Source organism: Coloeus monedula (genome assembly GCF_965178545.1).
Source record: "Coloeus monedula genome assembly, chromosome: 28".
NCBI classification, from domain to species: domain Eukaryota; kingdom Metazoa; phylum Chordata; class Aves; order Passeriformes; family Corvidae; genus Coloeus; species Coloeus monedula.
The window spans coordinates 1,973,963-1,992,722 of record NC_138808.1 but is presented as its reverse complement, the minus strand read 5'-3'; the positions used below and the strand labels follow the sequence as shown (position 1 = coordinate 1,992,722).

Genomic DNA, 18,760 nt, shown 5'->3' with positions numbered 1-18,760 from the left:
GCCGAGGCTGGGCTGGATGAGGTTGGGAGCTGCTGAGGTGGCTGGGATGAATAAATCCCATTAAAAATCCCTTCCAAGGCATAGGGGAAGCTGTCCCTGGAAATGTCCCTTGGGAGTTCCTCGCCTCCCTGGGAAAGGGATCCTGTCCTGGGAATGGGATCCGGCCCTGGGAATGGGATCCTTCATTGGGAATGGGATCCTTCACTGGGAATGGGACAAGTCCTGGGAATGGGATCCTTCACTGGGAATGGGATCCTTTATTGGGAATGGGATCCTTCACTGGGAATGGGATCCTTTATTGGGAATGGGATCCAGCCCTGGGAATGGGATCCGGCCCTGGGAATGGGATCCGGCCCTGGGAATGTGATCCTTCATTGGGAATGGGATCCTTCATTGGGAATGGGATCTGGCCCTGGGAATGGGATCCTGTCCTGGGAGAGGGAACCTGTCCTGGAAAAGAGGATTTTATCCGGGGAAAGGGATCCTGTCTGGGGAATGGGATCCTGTCCTGGGAAAGGGATCCTGGGATAGGGGAAGGCGTCCCTGCAAATGTCCCTTGGAAGTTCCTCCCCTCCCTGGGAAAGGGATCCTGTTCTGCAGAGCCCGTGGTGCTGAAGGGGTGAAATCAGGGATTTTCCGTTCCCATATTCCAGGATTTCTCCTTCCACCCCTCAGGCTCGGAGTTCTCCCAGATATTATTACATCTTTCCCCATCTCTTCCACGCCCTCTTTTCCTCCAGACCCGCAGGAAAAGCAGGAGTTGGGAATTCTGTCCCGCGCAGCCCTTCCCTGCAGGAAATCCCGCGGCTCCCAGGAGCTGCTGAGGTGTCTGGGATGAAGAAATCCCATAAAAAAAAAACCCTTCCCAGGATATTTACACAAGGATTTGTCCCGGTTCCAAAGCAGAATCCGATGCCGCTCCCAGGGCACAGCAACGCCCGGCCCCGAGGGGCCCGGGCTGGCACCTCCAGCTGCTCCTCCCTCCTCCCCGGAGCCATCCCGGGAGTTTTATGGGATTGGGAAAGTTGGGAAAGACCTCCAGGAGGTGGAATCCGTGGAGGGATGGAGGGGCTGCGGTGATGCTTTGGTTGCTCCTTGGCCCACTCGCAGGACCCATCCCGGATCCCGCAGGCAGGAATTCCCAACTTCTGGAATTCTCAATTTCTGGCATTCCCAACTCCTGGAATTCTCAATTTCTGGCATTCCCAACTTCTGGAATTCCCAATTTCCACTTAAGGGCCGTCAACAAAGCCAGAGGGAAGAGAGAGCCACCCGTGCTGCTCTGCACAGCTCCAGCCTCTCCATCCAGGGAAAAATCCTCCCCTTCTCCCAAATCCCGGAGCGCCCGGGCTCCAGCGCCTCTTCCCAACCCGGCAATTCCTACATGGACGTGAATTATCCCCAAAACTCTCCAGCGGCTCCTGGAGGAGCGTGAACCCAAGGAGGAGCTGCCAGGCTGGAAAATCCCTCCCAGCATGGATTTTCCTCCTCCCAGAAGGGATTTTCCCCCTCGCAGGAGGATTTTTTTCTCCTCCCAGAAGGGATTTTTCCCCTCTCGGAATGGATTTTCCTCCTTTCAGAAGGATTTTCTCCCTCCCAGAATCGTTTTCCCCTTCCCAGAATGGATTTTCCTTCTTCCAGGATCAATTTCCCCTTCCCAGGATGGATTTTCCTCCTCCCAGAATCGTTTCCCCCCCACCCCAGGATGGGTTTTCCACCTCCCACGGGATGAGGCTGAAGCGCTCAGGCAACGCTAGACGGCACCATTCCCTCAGGGATGAGCCAGCACCTCCCTCAATCCCAAGGAAAAACACAAAAAGGACTAAAAAGAAAAATCAGGATATTTTTATTTCCTCGAGCTCCAGTGACACAACGGTAGCAGCATTTCCCACCTGGACCCCGCGCTGGGAAACAGTGAGAAAATCCACTTATTTTAGTTTTATTTTTATTTTTTATTATTATTTTCTTTCTTAGATTTTTTAAAATTTTATTTTTGCCGAGGCAAAAAAAAAAAAAAAAACAAACAAAACAACAAACCCAAACAAAAAGCAGATGAAGAATTGCAAAAGTTCCTCATCCTCCCTTAAATCCCTCCGTGCGTTTGTGGCGGAACGAGCAGCAGAACTGGGTCATGGACTGGGCTAAAATCCGGAATTTTGGGTCACGGACGGGGCTAAAATCCGGAATTTTGGGTCACGGACTGGGCTAAAATCTGGAATTCGAGCTCCGAATTGCAGCCCAACTTCCAAAGGCAAACCTGGAAGGGATCTTTGGGATGGGGAAGGGGATTTGGGAAGGGATTTTCCCAGCGGATCCAGCAGCACCAGTTGGAGAATGGGACCAGTTCCTGCCGCAGGCGAGACCTTTGGCTTTGTTGGACATCCAGGGTGATCCAAGTGCTCCTCGCCCATTCCCAGCCTGAGGAAGAGCGAATTCCCAACAAAACCTGGCTGATCATTTCTGTTCCCATCCCTCGGGAGGTTCCCAGGCAGCTCCCCCTCTCCGAGGATGCCCAAACACCCTCCCAGCTGCCCCTATCCAGGAATTTTGTGTCTCCCTGCTCCCAGGTTACTCCGAGGAGGAGCTGAGGTGCTCCCAGGGCAGAAAGATCCAAGGAGCAGCCAGAGGAAAAGGAGGATGCAGCGGGAATTGCTCCAGAGGCTGCAGCAAAAGCTGGCATCACCCACGTTATCCTACAGTTCGTTCCTTTGGCATTCAAGCGATCCCAAAATTCCATCTCCATGGGAATTTCCCAGCGCAGTTCTGGCCGTGGCAGCGACTCTCCAGCTTCTCAAGGAAAAACTCCAAGGCTGCCCCCAGCTCTGAGACCTCCAAACCCACAAAAACCAGGAGCATCCAGCTGGATTTTCCCGCTTTAAGGAGGCTCCAGCTGGATTTTCCCGCTTTAAGGCACAGGGAGCCTTTGGCACAGGGATTCATTCAGGTTAAAACACGAAAAAAAGGCATCAAAAAGCTCATTCCACACCTGAGGCACCGGGATCCTTCCCACAAGGCACATGTGGCACCCCCGAGAGGGGATCTTGGAATTTCCTGCTCCAAAAAATGTGGGAGAAGGATGGGATCTGCTCAGTGTCACCCTAAAAACCACACCTGGATGGTGGGAGAGCTCCAGGGCCACATTCCAGCCCCAGAGATCCCAAGCCACATCCCGGGATGCCCAGCAGGGAGGGGACAATGACATCCCAGGGAGGGGGGACACAGATCCTGCAACTCGGATTTGCACATCCAGCATCCCAAAACTCCTTCCTGAGCATCCAAGGGAGGGCTGAAGGATGGAATTTGGTTTGGGAAGAGCCATTCCCAAAGGGGACATGGATCCTCTGACTTGAATTTGAACATGCAGGATCCCAAAAATCCCTCCTGATCCCCCAAGGGAGCAGTTAAAAGCTGGAATTTGCTTTGGAAGAGCCATTCCCAAATGGGACATGGACCCTGGGACTTGAATCTGCACATCCAGGCTCCCAAAAACCCCTCCAGGTGGGATTTTGGGATGAGCAGCAATTCTTGCCAAGCCCAGGCTGGGAGGTGCCTTTGGAGCTGCATTGGGATTTTCCCAAGGATTTTGTGCTGCTTTGGAGCTGCCAGGACCTGACCCCTGGGGCTCTGTAAACTGTAAACAGCAGCTCCAGGACCTCCCTGTGCTCCAGGACTTCCCTTTCCCGGGATCTGAGCAGCTCCAGGCACCCACTGTGATCCTGGGAGAGCTCCTGGAATGGGATCAGGGCTTTAGGGGGGAAAAAGTGGGAATAAACTCCGGGAGGATGAAGGCTGACCAGCATCACACCCCATAAAAAGGTACCTTGAGCAAGTTTGCAGAATGATTTGGTTAAAAATCGACGTCTTCAAGAGCTGGAAAAACTGGAATTGAGTTTTTCCCCCTCTCCCCCACAAAGGGATCTTGGGATGCCATCCCAAGGCAACGTCCCCATTCCTTGTCCCCTCAAAGGGCTCCCAAGTACCTTGACACCCAGAGGAGCACCCAGGCCACCACCTGGGGGGTAAATTCGGGGTAATTCAAGCCAATCTGGCCATAAAATCAATGATTTTGGGTGTTCCTTACACAGGAGGGAAGAACGGAGTCCTTTTTCAACAGCTTTGCACTCAGCTGTAAAAGCATCTAAAAACCCACCCAAAAGCCTCCATAGAAAAATAAAGGATAAACATTATCCAGCTGTTTTCTATTGCTATAAAAATCCACTTCTGTGCCAGGACATTTTGTTTCTTTGCTGTAAAAATAAAAAATTAAAAAAAAAAAAAACCAACCAACCAACCAAACAAACCCAGCTTAGGTTGGATAACCTAAACCTTCAGCGAGGAGTAAACTCCATTTCCCATCTTATTTCCCAGAAAAAGAGCAGTTTGCAATTGCACTGCTGCAAAATAAAATTATTAAATATATATATATATATATTAATATAAAAGTCTGTATAAACTCTTCTGTTGTTGTTGTTTAAGGAAGGGAAGGGGGGCACTCAGTGACCGGGAATTCCACGGGAATCCCTGGGGGCAACTCAGTGACTGGGAATTCCATGGGAATCCCCTGAGGACACTCAGTGACCATGGGAATCCTTGGGGACACTCAGTGGCCACAGGAATCCCTGGGGGCAACTCAGTGGCCGAGCACCAGGAGAATCCCAGGGGACACTCAGTGACCATGGGAATCCTTAGGGACACTCAGTGGCCACAAATCCCAGGGGACACTCAGTGGCCATGGGAATCCTTAGGGACAGTGACCACAGGAATCCCTGGGGACACTCAATGACCCTCAATCCCTGAGGACACTCAGTGACCCTCAATCCCAGGGGACACTCAATGACCCTCAATCCCTGGGGACACTCAGTGGCCACAAATCCCACAGGAATCCCTGGGCAGGGAGATGCAGAGATGTGAATCCACCAGAATCCCAGCTGGGCTGGCTGGGAGGAGGCACAGGGAGATTCCCACTCCTTTCTCACAAGGATGTTCTCTTCTCCAGCGTGTGCTTGGTGAGGAAGTACTTGAAGAACTCATACACGGACCAGGCGATGGCCGTGGAGGGCATCTGGTAAATGACCCGAGCTTGGACCCCCTTGAAGAAGCTGGGGAGCCCTCCCAGCTGGTACACGGTGCTGAAGGCGTTGGCCATGCCCGACAGGTGCCCCCTGATGTTGAGGGAGCTCAGGGCCGTGTTCTCCTGGGTGTTGAGCAGCGTCTTGCACACGTCCAGGGGCGTGGTGGCGGCGGCGGCCACGGCTCCGGCCACGGCGCCGGCCACGATGTGGGAGCGGGGGTTGTACTCGCGGTGAGGGTTGAGGTGCTCCTGCAGGAGCTCGTAGGTGATGAAGTGGATGGCCTGGAAGGGCACGTTCATGGTCAGCTGCGTGGTGTAGCTGCGGTAGAAGGCGCCGAAGCCCTCGGTCCTCTGCACGGCCCGCACGCAGCCCAGCACCGACGTGTAGGGAGAGTTGAACATCTGCAGGCGCTGCTTCACCACTGCCGGGGACAGGACGGGGACGGGATGGGAACGGGATGGGGATGGGGATGGGGACACAATGGGAACAGGGACGGGATGGGGACAGGGACACAATGGGGACAGGACAGGGACACGATGGGGACACAATGGGGACAGGGACATGGACAGGGACACGATGAGGACGGGGACACAATGGGGACAGGGACAGGACAGGGACACAATGGGGACAGGGACACGATGGGGATGGGATGGGGACAGGGACAGGGACACAATGAGGACGGGGATGGGGACAGGGACACGACAGGGACAGGGACACAACGGGGACAGGACAGGGACACGATGGGGACAGGGACATGATGGGGACACGATGGGGACACGATGGGGACATGGACATGACGGGGACAGGGACAGGACAGGGACACAATGAGGACAGGGACACGATGGGGACATGATGGGGACAGGGACACAACGGGGACACGATGGGGACGGGATGGGGACACGACAGGGACAGGGACACAACGGGGACAGGACAGGGACACGATGGGGACAGGGACATGATGGGGACACGATGGGGACGGGGACACAACGGGGACAGGGACAGGGACACGATGGGGACACAACAGGGACAGGGACACAATGGGGACAGGACAGGGACATGATGGGGACAGGACAGGGACATGATGGGGACAGGGACATGATGGGGACAGGGCTCAGCTGTGGGCTCTGGCCTGGCTGGCACAGCCCTCAGAGTGACCCCTGGGCCCAGCCCTGCACACACAGAGCCAGCCTCCCCTTCCCCATCCAAACCGATCCCCCCGAGCTGCCCAGCGCCCCCAAAACTCAGCACAGGGAGGGCACGGCTCAGAGATCACTTCTTAATGAACCCCTTTCCTCAGGCTTAATTAATGACCCTCTAGCTCTAATGAACCCCTCCCCTCAGGCTTAATTAATGACCCTTGAATTCTAATGAACCCCTCTCCTCAGGCTTAATTAATGACCCTCTAGCTCTAATGAACTCCTCAGGGTTAATTAATGACTCCTCAGCTCTCACCATTAAGCCAGACTGCTCAGGACCCTCAGTGGGGATGCACAATCGGAGCCAGCAGGGATGAGGGGGGAAGGTGGATGAGGGCAGGAAGGCCAATTCCCACCTGAGCATCACCTGGGGGTGCCACCCACCCCCCCAGCCTCACCAGCTGCAGTGACTTCCACTGATTTAAGAGGCCAATTAATTTAATCAGGGTATGATTAAAAGGATTTGATACACAGGAGGTTTCTGGGCCCTGTCAGGAGCACAGCCCGGTGACCCTGAGGAGCTGGCAGGTCACAGCACTGCCATTCCAGCTGCATCTTCCTGTTAAATCCTCATTTTCCTGAGGCCTCCTCATGCCACTCCCCCTCCCCAGGAGTCTCACAGTCCCTCCGTGTGCTCATCCAACAACCTGAGCTCAGCTTGGTTAGTCCAAAGCCTCAGGAAAACCGGAACCACTTCCCCAAGGAGCAGCGGAGTGGTGACAGTAAGAAGAACACCAGTAAGGGGGGACACCAGTAAGGGGGGATGCCTTTCCTGGAAAGTCACAGTGCACCACAGAGATCCAGGGATAAATCCCTCCTGGCTGCTCTCCCTCTCTTCCCAAGGGACAGAGGAATGAGCCCCTGGGTTCGGAGCTCTCCGAGCTGGGGGCAGCCCTGGCTTTGTCCTGTTCTTCCCAAGGGATGGAGGGAGAACAGCCAGGAGGGATTTGTCCCTGGATTCAAGCTGGGCAGGGGCACTGGAGGCTCTGGGTGTCCTTACGGGAGCAGCACATGCCAGAATCCCGGGAATTACCTTCAGCAGGGTTCATGACGGCGTCGTGGAGCAGCGTGGCCACGCTCCCAGCGATGCCTGCAGGGCAAGAGCAGCCTTGAGAAAACAAATCCTGGCTCAGAAGGGAGAGCTTGTCCTGGCACTGCCATCCACAGGGGCTCCATCCATGGGGAATTCATCCATGGGGGGCTCCATCCACGGGGGGCTCCATCCACGGGAGATCCCATCCATAGGGAATTCATCCATGGGGATTCCATCTATGGGGGGCTCCATCCATGGGGGGCTCCCATCCATGGGGGGCTCCATCCATAGGGATCCCATCCATGGGGGGCTCCATCCATAGGGATCCCATCCATAGGGAATTTATCTATGGGGATTCCATCCATGGGGGGCTCCATCCATAGGGAATTCATCCATGGGGAATTCATCCATGGGGAATCCCATCCATTGGGGGCTCCATCCATGGGAGATCCCATCCATAGGGAATTCATCCATGGGGATTCCATCTATGGGGGGCTCCCATCCATAGGGATCCCATCCATGGGGGGCTCCATCCATAGGGATCCCATCCATGGGGAATTTATCTATGGGGATTCCATCCATTGGGGGCTCCATCCATGGGAGATCCCATCCATGGGGAATTTATCTATGGGGAATCCATCCACGGGGGGCTCCCATCCATAGGGAACCATCCATGGGGAATCCCATCCATGAGGGACTCCACCCATGCTCAGGGAGCACCCAGATCCCACATCCAACATTCCCAGGCCAGGAAACTCATCCTGAGAGAAATCCACTCCCAGCCCCCACCTTTGCTCTTGCCAAGAACAATTCCCAAGGTTTTGTCTGTCCCAGACACCGCCGGCGTCTGAGCGAGCCGTGAGCAATGCTCCTCATCCCCTCGGCACATCCCTAATTAGGGATTTTCACCCCTCCACTCACAGCCTGCTTCCCAACACTCCTTGCCCCGGGTCTGCCAAACCCAGCCAGCCCTGACCCATCCCGCACTCGGCTCCGGGATGAGGCTCTCCAGCCACACCTTCCCTTTGATGTCGGCTCCCACCTCCAATTCCCTCTTGCCCAAATGACTTTTGGTCATTCCTCATGAAGCCACGGCTCCAGTTTTCCTGCTGGCACCTGTAGCTACTTGAAAGGCAAACTCAGGAATGTGTTCCCGGCAAAGAGCAGCGAGGAGAAGGAATTTTATTCTCTTAGCTGAGTTCAGTGGCCCCATGGAAGATTCCTACCAACACATCCCAGCAAAACCATGGAAATCTCCCCTTTGGTAAAGCCCTGGCTGCTCAATTCCAGGGTTTCTCCTGCTATTGGCTTGCTTAGTCCAAAGCCTCAGGAAAACCAGAAGCACTTCCCCAAGGAGTTTAGAAGTGGAATATTCCAGAAGCACTTCCCCAAGGAGTTTAAAAGTGAAATATTCCAGAAGCACTTCCCCAAGGAGTTCTAAAGTGAAATATTCCAGAAGCACTTCCCCAAGGAGTTTTAAAGTGAAATATTCCAGAAGCACTTCCCCAAGGAGTTTTAAAGTGAAATATTCCAGAAGCACTTCCCCAAGGAGTTTTAAAGTGAAATATTCCAGAAGCACTTCCCCAAGGAGTTTAAAAGTGAAATATTACAGAAGCACTTCCCCAAGGAGTTTTAAAGTGAAATATTCCAGAAGCACTTCCCCAAGGAGTTTTAAAGTGAAATATTCCAGAAGCACTTCCCCAAGGAGTTTTAAAGTGAAATATTCCAGAAGCACTTCCCCAAGGAGTTTTAAAGTGGAATATTCCTGCTAAAAGTTAAAGCACACAGAGGATGGAGTGAACTCCGTGCTCCCGGGACACCTGAACTTCAAACCTCCAGAGGTTGAGGCGATGCCTTCATATGGTCACATTTTTGGTGATACCTTCAAAGCTGGGATTTGACAATCCTGAAGGTTTTTCCCAACTTTAAGGATTCTGTGATAAGATAGGAACAGCACAGCTGCACCTGGACACCTTTTGCCCACTAAATTGATGATTTGTGCCGGAATAATTTGAAATTAACCAGGAATTTAGATTGGGAGGGACACCAGGCTGAGTGAGAAGCAAACAAGGGACAGCTTGCTAACCACAAACGGAGGGGAGGGGTTTTTTTTAGTGAAAAACCCCAAAAATACCATTGGCCAAGTGGCTGTTTCCTCCCTGCTGGAAAATATCACTGAGAGACTTTTTCATTTTCTCATAGCAGGCGAAGTACATGGCGTGGGCAGGGCCAGCCCCCAGCACGGTGACATTAATGCCCCGTAAGGGCCTCCAGAGCCCCTCGGTCAGGACCATCTTCTTGAGGGCTCCGTACACGCTCCTGTAGCGAGCTTTGGGGTCCGGCTGCAGGCTCTGCATCCGCGTCTGCAACAAAGCACACGAGGGGAGAGGCCTTGGTTACCCAGCCGAGCGCAACCAACCCCACCCTTCAGAGCTACCACAGTTCCCAGGTCAGTGAGGGGTCAGCTCAGTCTGTGGATGTCCCTTATTTATCCCTTTTTTTTTTTAACCGATTTTTTTTAATTTTTATCCTATTTTTTTTTTAATTTTTATCCTATTTTTTTTTAATTTTTATCCTATTTTTTTTTAATTTTTATCCTATTTTTTTTTAATTTTTATCCTATTTTTTTTTAATTTTTATCCTATTTTTTTTTAATTTTTATCCTATTTTTTTAAATTTTTATCCTATTTTTTAATTTTTATCCTTTTTTTTTAATTTTTATCCTATTTTTTTAATTGTTATCCTATTTTTTTAATTGTTATCCTATTTTTTTAAATTTTTACCCCATTTTTTAAATTTTTATCCCTTTTTTTAATTTTTATCCCATTTTTTAAATTTTCATCCCTTTTTTTAAATTTTTATCCCTTTTTTAAAATTTTTATCCCTTTTTTTAAAATTTTTAACCATTTTTTTTATTTTTAACCCATTTTTTTAATTTTTAACCCATTTTTTTAATTTTTAACCCATTTTTTTATTTTTAACCCATTTTTTTATCCCATTTTTTTATTTTTATCCCATTTTTATCCCTTTTTTTTATTTTTATCCCTTTTTTTATCCTATTTTTTTCCCTTTTTTATCCTGTTTTTTTATCCCTTTTTTTATCCTATTTTTTATCCCTTTTTTATCCTATTTTTTTATCCCTTTTTTTAATCCCATTTTTTATTTTTATCCCTTTTTTTTCAATTTTTATCCCTTTTTTTTCAATTTTTATCCCTTTTTTTTCAATTTTTATCCCTTTTTTTTCAATTTCTATCCCATTTTTTTTCAATTTTTATCCCTTTTTTTTCAATTTTTATCCCTTTTTTTTCAATTTCTATCCCATTTTTTTTCAATTTCTATCCCATTTTTTTTCAATTTCTATCCCATTTTTTTTTCAATTTCTATCCCATTTTTTTTTCAATTTCTATCCCATTTTTTTTCAATTTTTATCCCTTTTTTTTCAATTTTTATCCCTTTTTTTTTCAATTTTTATCCCTTTTTTTTTCAATTTTTATCCCTTTTTTTTTCAATTTTTATCCCTTTTTTTTTCAATTTTTAATCCCTTTTTTTATCCCATTTCTTTTTATTTTTATCCCATTTTTTTATTATTTTTACCCCTTTTTATCCCTTTTTTTTTTATTTTTACCCCTTTTTTTTTTTTATTTATCCTGCCGGATGGAGTCCACACTCCCACTGCGACACCCAGGCTGCTCCGGGAGGGAAGTGTAACCTCTGCTCTGGTTTATCCATGGAAAGTCTGAGGAACGAGGCTGCTGTGGCTGCTCCAAAGGCTGGGTGAAGAAATCCAGGGAAGGCTGTAATTGCCTCCTGCTTTCAACACCCTGACTCTGCCCCAGCTTGTCCCTCCTGCAGCTGCCCAGCAGCTTGGGACAGTTCCTAGAAGGGCGAGCTGGGAAAACTGGGAACGGGCAGGAATGGCCCCAAAAGGAGAAAAGGCGGAGCCGCTGTCCCCCAATGGCTCTGGGAGGTTCCTCATCCCTGTTTTCCCCTCAGCTCCCAGAGCTCTGCACCCACCGAGGGCCTGGCCAGGGAATCCCAGCTGCATTTCTGTCCCTCAGCTCGTTTTCCCCCACAGATTTTAAGCCAGCTGAGCTCCTGCCATCCAAACCTGCCCCAAACCTCACTGCCACCACTCCCTTACACATTTTTTCCCTCAGGAAAATTTCCTTGGAGCTCCTTGAAGGCGTCTGCAGACGATGCCGTGGCACAGCAGGGCTCAAAGGCCTGAAGGTGACAATGACAACGTGGGAGGGGTCCCAGGACCCCAACCAGCACTGGGAAAGCTCAAACCTCCACAGCCATCCCAGAAAGATGATCCCAGGAAATCCTGAGCAGCAAAATGCCCACAGATCCTTCCTGTCCTGCATGTGGGAAAGGGTTAAACACTGGGACAGGTCATGGAGTCACATCCCTGGAGGTGTCCAAGGAAAGCCTGGATGAGGCACTCCATGGTCTGGGCTGGGGACGAGGTGGGGATGGGTCACAGCTTGGATGGGATGGCCTTGGAAGGCTTTTCCAAGCTCAGTAATTCCATGATTCTGCAATTCCAGCCCAGAGGGACACGGCCCTTGGAGCAGCCTCAGCCTGGAAACACAAACACTGGGAAAGGGGTGCTCAGCAGCCTCTGGAATCCATGCTTTTCCAAGGAGAAGCTTGAGAGCTGCAGGAAGGATTCCTTCCTCGGCAGGATGCCCTCCAGCTCATCAAGCCCTTCATTAATTAGCCATGAGGCCACACTGCAGCTCAGCCTTGAGTCCATAAAACCTTTTCAGGTTTGAACCTTGGAGCCCCCAAACCCCTCAGCAGGAACCCCAAAGCACTTCCACAGCCCCTCCGTGAGCCCAAGGAAGAGATCAGAGCTCAGTGCAGGACTTTCACCCGGAATAACAAAACCAAGCCGGGTTTACTTAAGCCTAAAGCAACCAATTTACAGAATTTGCAGTAAATCCTCTAAAAACCCCCTAAAAATCACACAGGGATTCTTTGCACGGAGACTTGGCTGGAATTTCAGACTCCAGCATCAGCTGGCACTCGTGAAAGGCATCACCCTCCAACAGGGAATTTGGCAGCCTCGTGCAAAGCTTCCTGTTCCACAGCCCCACATTCCCTGGGAGCACTGAACGCTGCTGGAAACGAACCCAAAGGCTCAGGAAAATCCTCCTGGGAGGGCAGCAACGCACTGAATTCACTGGGAATTAAAAGCAGGTTTTAAACCCAGCTGTCAGGCAGTCTTGCAAGCCCTCACAGGTCTCTGCACCTTCCCATCCTATGGATGCTGGTTAGGATTTCAGGAGGAAAAATCCCAGTCTCGCCTCAGGGTAGCCACGGGAGCAGCAGGTGACATTTCTGTGCAGGACCAACGCGGTTTTGGGAAGTAAAGCCAAGGATTTCCACTGGATTGATGATCCAGTTTTTCCCACTTTCACCATGGCAGTTCCCATGATGGAACAGAACCTCCTGTACCTGGCAGGGGCCACACACAGCCCCAGGAAAATCAATTTACAGACTCCCTGCTGCCCCAGCTTGGTGAGGAACAGGGCAAGTTTTCATGGAAAAGGGGTGCAAGGTGGGTAGGGCTCTCACATGAGAATGGATAAATGGGATTTCTCTTTTTTTGGTGGATCTGAGCTGCTCTGAAGGGGTTCAAAACTCACCCCACAGCCCAGAGGAGCCCACACAGGCTCAGCTTGCATCAGCCATCCACCACCTGTGGGTAGAACAGGACTAAGAGCCCAAGGAGCAGATAAAACCAGGACTAACAGCCCAAGGAATAACCAAAAACAGGGACAAACAGCCCAAGGAACAGATAAAACCAGGACTAACAGCCCAAGGAATAACCAAAAACAGGGACAAACAGCCCAAGGAGCAGATAAAACCAGGACTAACAGCCCAAGGAATAACAAAAAACAGGATAAACAGGCCAAGGAATAACCAAAAACAGGATAAACAGGCCAAGGAATAACCAAAACCTGGGTTCAACAGGACAAACAGGCCAAGGAGCAGATAAAACCAGGACTAACTGCCCAAGGAATAACCAAAACCTGGATTTAGGAGGATAAACAGCCCAAGGAATAACCAAAGCCTGGATTCAGGAGCACAAACTGCCCAAGGAATAACCAAAGCCTGGATTCAGGAGCACAAACTGCCCAAGGAATAATCAAATCCAGGATTTAGGAGCACAAACTGCCCAAGGAATAACCAAAGCCTGGATTCAGGAGCACAAACTGCCCAAGGAATAATCAAATCCAGGATTTAGGAGCACAAACTGCCCAAGGAATAACCAAAGCCTGGATTTAGGAGCACAAACTGCCCAAGGAATAACCAAAGCCTGGATTTAGGAGCACAAACTGCCCAAGGAATAACCAAAGCCAGGATTTAGGAGCACAAACTGCCCAAGGAATAACCAAAGCCTGGATTTAGGAGCACAAACTGCCCAAGGAATAACCAAAGCCTGGATCTCCCGGGTGGTGCTGCCGAGGCAGAGGCCCGGAGCAGGTCCAGGCTCTGTGTGAGGGAGCTGAAGTTTATCAGGGCTTGGGGAGACGATTTCCCTGAGCTGGGCAGTGCCCCCAGCTCCCCTCACCTATCTGGAGCCACCAAGCAGCTCCTGGAGCCTCACCCCTGATAAGCAGCCAAGAAATTCTTCTCCACCTACTTCAATTAATCCCCATTGCATAAGGCAGCGGGGAGGCCAAGGCCACAAGTGCCCTGCTTGTCCTGGCTGCAGCTTGGGCATAAAAAAACCACCACCACAAGCAGCAGGGTCAGGTCCAGGCAGTTCCCTGCTCTCTGGGAAGAGCTCTGTCCTGCTGGATGCAATTTGGCAAGAGCACCGGCCCTCCTGCATTGTTTTCTACCCAGAATTGTTTTCCTAGCAGGAGTCAGGTCTCTCTTTTGCATATCCTGGCAGAAGGTCACTGCTTTGACACCCTACAAACACCCTCAGACTTCGTTTGCCTTTTGTTTTGGGGTTTTTTATTGATTTTTCTCTGAGCACAACCTGCTTTTCCCGGCTTCATGTGGCAGCCCCAGCCTGCCAAAGGCTCACCAAGGGAACACAAAATGCTTTTAGCAGGAAACGAGCAGCGGTTCTGCAGGGCTCCAGGCAGATCCTGCCAGCTGGACAGGGCACGAGGCAGGAGCAGGCTCTGAACCCCCCCAGTTTTGGGGGCAGGTTCAGCTGGAGCAGCCCCCAAACGAGCAGTAACCCATGGGAGGGGAGCCAAGGGTCAGCCCAAGAGGTTATCCAGGAATTCCCAACATCCCAACGCCCCCCCTCAGCTGGAACACGAGGAACTGCTCCTCCTGGAGCTGCTGGAGATGGGGGGATGCAGAACCTGCCACCACCAAACCCCAAACAATCCACAGCCCTACCTCCCTCACGTGTTCTGCTGTGCTTCCAGGACCTTGGTGACCAGCAGGGAAGCTCCAAAGGCAGGCCAGGTTTTCATGGAAAAGGATTTTTTTTGTCCCTAGAGCCATTGCCACCTTCTGCACGAAGAGAGGTGCCAGCTCTGCACACCTCCAGTTTCTCCCCCCAGCAATTAATTAATCCCCAGGGGAGCAAAACTGTTCCTCACATCCCCAAAGGATCCCAGCCTTTGGGAAACCAGCTCCAGCAGAAAAATCACCAAATGGAATAGGGAAGGAGGAGGAGGCTCCTGAGGAACCCTCCAGAAACTCCTTTTTTGCTGCCATCAGGAGGCCTTGACACGCTGATCCCTCCAGATAATTTGGGGACGGATCAGGGTTCCCAGCACAGCTGTTTGCAGCAGCTACAAACAAAAACAAGCCTGAGAACTCTGAGAAACACCAGCAGCACCAGTAAAAATCCAGCCCAGAGTGCCCAAACAACCAGTGCTGAGGGGGAGAGGCAGAGGCAAAGTGAGGCCAGAGCTTGAGGGGGCTTTGCCCAATGGATTAAAAAACCTACTTTTTATTATTTAATATTTTATTTAACAATGGAAATTAACAGAAAGGAAAAGAGTGTAGATTTAGAAGGGGGTGCAGATTTAGAGTGCGATTTAGAGGGTGCAGAGGAGCTGGGATGGAATTCCCAGAGCAGCTGGGGCTGCCCCTGGATCCCTGGCAGTGCCCAAGGCCAGGCTGGAGCAGCCTGGGACAGTGGGAGGTGTCCCTGCCCAGGGCAGGGCTGGCACTGGGGGATTTTAAAGTCCCTTCCCACCCAAACCATTCTGGGATTCGTGACCCCACTGAGCTCAGGGGTTGTGCAAGTGTCTGCAGCAGCAATTCCCCAAATTACGACATTTTCAGTTTCTCTTTGAGAGGAAATGACTCGCTGGAACCCAGACTTTTCCCTCCGAGCAGGAGCTACCCAGGTGCTCTTTCTGCACATCCAGAAACCCCGACCTCCTCCAGCCTGGAATTCTGATCCAGGAAGTGCCACTGAGGAGAAGCTTTGCTCCCTTTCTGTAGGAACGTGGCCCCTCTCCCACGGTGAAGCAAAAGAGCTGCTCTTAGGGGCTGAGTTGCTATTGGATTACCACCAAATTAAAAAAACAAAAGCTCTTTAGGGATCCAAAAAATCCCTTTTTTTGGGTTATTTATCACCTTTTCCCAAAGCAGACAGGTAGAAGAGCAGCGAGCGCCCAGGGCAGGAGTGGGATCCCAGCCTGCAGCTCGGGATTTCGCTCTGCCCCAGAACACGGAGCGACCTTGGCCACGCTCCGCAGGAGTTTTCCAGCGGCAGCCGGAGCGTTTTATCCTCTCCCCAGCACTTCCAGGCACTTGGCTGAGCGGAATTATCCCAGCCTAAGGCACAGCCCCGGCCCTGGAGCAGCCAGGGAAGTCACAACCCAGGGATTTTTCCTACAAAGCGCCTCCCCTCTCTGGGAAGCCCAGGCACACCACTTTCGTTTTCTCTCTCTGCTTTCCCCGCGGAGGAAATGCCCTCGGGATCAACTCTAGAATTCCGGAGTGACAACACCCACGGAGCTGCTCCCGCTCCGGCCGTGACTGGGCACAAAACACCTCATTTGTTTGTGCCAGCAGCTGGTGCCACGCTCAGGGTGGGCACCGACCCCACACCCAGCGGGGACGTCCCAAATCTAGGAGCCAGGTGCAGAAGGGACAGACCCAGAGGGAAAACAGGGTAAAAAAACCAGGGAATATTTCCTTTGAGTGCTTATCACATTGGCGGGACCTGCAGCCTCTCAAAGCCAAGGCATTTCCTCTCCTCTGCTCTTTCTGCTCTTTCAGGGAGCCCAGCATGAAAAGGAGGGATTGCAACATCTTGTGATTCATCCGCACCATCACCGAGGGAGTTCGGCTTTTCCCAGCTTTGCCTCTTCTTTTGAAGGCCCCACAGCAGCAAACTGCCACGGCAGAGGGAGGAAATATCCTTCAGGATGCTTCCCACCACTCTGGAGACACTGGGAAGCCTTCCCTGAGTCTGCTCAAGCATCATCAGCTCCAAAACCCAGCCGCCAGCCCCTCTGCGAACACCCTGACCCCAACAAAGCCACGTCCGTGCCACTCACCCCATCCTGGTGTGGGCACTCCACCCCATCCCAGCAGCTTTTTCCTCCTGCGCTGGGATTCCAACGCTCCCGGAGGGAAGAGCTGCCCACGGAGCTGCTGATCCAGTTCCAGGCCAGGAGGGCACTGGTGGCATCTCCCAGTCCAGGGAGCAGCACTGGGACGTCACCTTTGCACCAGCGGTTGTGCAAAGCTCCCCGGGGCTGAAGGACGGGGCCGGGGGGGGGGGAGCAGAGCTCCAGAGCCACAGGTGACACCTCAGGGACTGCCCAGCGCATTCCCTGTCCCGGGAACCTCGTGCATCCCAACATTCCACTTTCCCACACGTGCACCCCGACACTCCCTGCACACTTTGCCCCTCTGCATCCCAGGATTCCTTACGCATTCCCACCTTTCTTGCGCCCCAACACCCCTTAAACATTCCCCCCCATTTGCACCCCAACACCTCTTCCACACTTAGCCCATTTACACCCCACACAAACTGCTCCCTCCTGCATCCCAACACTCCTCACACGCTCCCCCCCTCCTTGCACCCCAGTTTCTTGCAGACTTTTCCCTTTTGCACCCCAACAACTCCTACACATCCCTTACACACCTTTGCACCCCAACAACTCCTACACATCCCTTACACACCTTTGCACCCCAACAACCCCTTGAACCTCCAGCACTTCTTGCACCCCAACAACTGCTTACACACTTCCCCCTTTGCACCCCAACAGCCCCTTGCACCTCCCTCCTGCTCGCAGCCCAAAACCTCTTATGTTCTCTCCCCTCCTTGCACCCCAACAACCCTTTGCATCCCCCTCTCGCCCTTTGCACCCCCAGCACTTCTTACACCCCAACTGCTCGCACACTTCCCCCTTTACACCCCTCTTACAGTGCCTCCCCTTGCACCCCAGAACCTTCTGTACCCCAACACCCCCTTGCACACTCCCCTCTCCTTGTCCCCCGAGCACCCCCGGCACCCCACGCGTGTTGTCCCGACCGCAGCAGCATCCCCCGGGTACCCCGCCCGCGTCCCCCCGGCACATCCCGGACCGAGCGGGTCCCCCGTGCCCGCAGCCCCCGGGCACGCCTCCCCCGCCGCTCGCCGCTGTCCCCACGCACCTTGACCGAGTCCACGGGGTACATGACCGTGTGCTCCATGATCCCCGCCACGGCCCCGGCCACCATGTGCGTGCCGAGCGCGGCGCCGCTGGGCAGGCTCTCGTAGTCCTCGCCGTCCATCAGCCCGGCCCCGGAGGCGGCGGGGGGCCCGGGGCCCGGCGGGGCGGCGGCGCTGCCCCCCATGGGACAGCTCAGCTCCATCCGCCGGCACCGGGGGGACACGGGCCGGTACCGGGGGGACACGGGCCGGTACCGGGGGGACACGGGCCGGTACCGGGGGGACACGGGCCGGCACCGCGAACACCGCGACGGGACAAGGGAGAGCGCTGGGACCGCGCGCCCCCCCAGCCTTAAAGCCGCGCTCGCCACGCCCTTCCCGGCTCCACCAATCAGCGCGGCGCGTCTTCGTCACATCACTGGGCGGGAAAATGATTGGCAGGGAAGTTAACCAATGAAAGGTGAGAAGCGGTGGAGCGCTGGGCTGTGATTGGCTGTAGTGTTGGGGGCGGGGCGTAGCCCTGAGGGGCCGGTGGTGTTGTGGGAGTGCCGCTGTGGGGAACGGGGCTGTGGGAGCTCCAGTGTCACTTGAAGCGACAAATGCGGTGCCACACTGAGTCAGCGGCAGCGATTTAGTGCCTGTCGGAGGGGAGAAAGGTGTGGTAATCCGGTGATTTGTGCCATGGGGAAAGCTGGGGGGAAAGAAGGCGAGATTTAGCAGTTCCTGTTGTCGGAGGGGTTTTTGTCGCAGCTTGATGGTTCCTGGATGGCGGCGTGGCTGGGACTCCCGAGGTGTCATCTCTGGATGTCCCGCGTCCTGTGCAAGCTCACGCCCCTCCTGAGAACCGGTGCGCCCC

General features: G+C 52.6%; 1 protein-coding gene across 1 annotated transcript; it reads right to left on the bottom strand.

The window, feature by feature from the left end:
* Positions 1-1,961: 1,961 nt before the first annotated feature.
* SLC25A37 (solute carrier family 25 member 37) lies at positions 1,962-18,202 on the bottom strand. Its single transcript, XM_082298326.1, has 4 exons — positions 17,907-18,202; positions 9,436-9,664; positions 7,302-7,358; positions 1,962-5,493 (listed from the first exon to the last, which is right to left on the bottom strand). Exons 1-4 carry the CDS (start codon positions 18,105-18,107, stop codon positions 4,973-4,975), a joined length of 1,008 nt encoding a protein of 335 aa, XP_082154452.1. The 5' UTR covers positions 18,108-18,202; the 3' UTR covers positions 1,962-4,972.
* Between the last annotated feature and the right edge of the window lie 558 nt (positions 18,203-18,760).

Bases quoted from the DNA above. Each gene is read 5' to 3' on its own strand.
- SLC25A37 (XM_082298326.1), bottom strand. From the start codon at position 18,107: ATGGAGCTGAGCTGTCCCATGGGGGGCAGCGCCGCCGCCCCGCCGGGC. The intron at 9,665-17,906 runs GTGCGTGGGGAC...GCTTTGTTGCAG, and splicing joins ACCCCGTGGACTCGGTCAAG to ACGCGGATGCAGAGCCTGCA. The intron at 5,494-7,301 runs GTAATTCCCGGG...TGTCCCCGGCAG, and splicing joins CGTCATGAACCCTGCTGAAG to TGGTGAAGCAGCGCCTGCAG.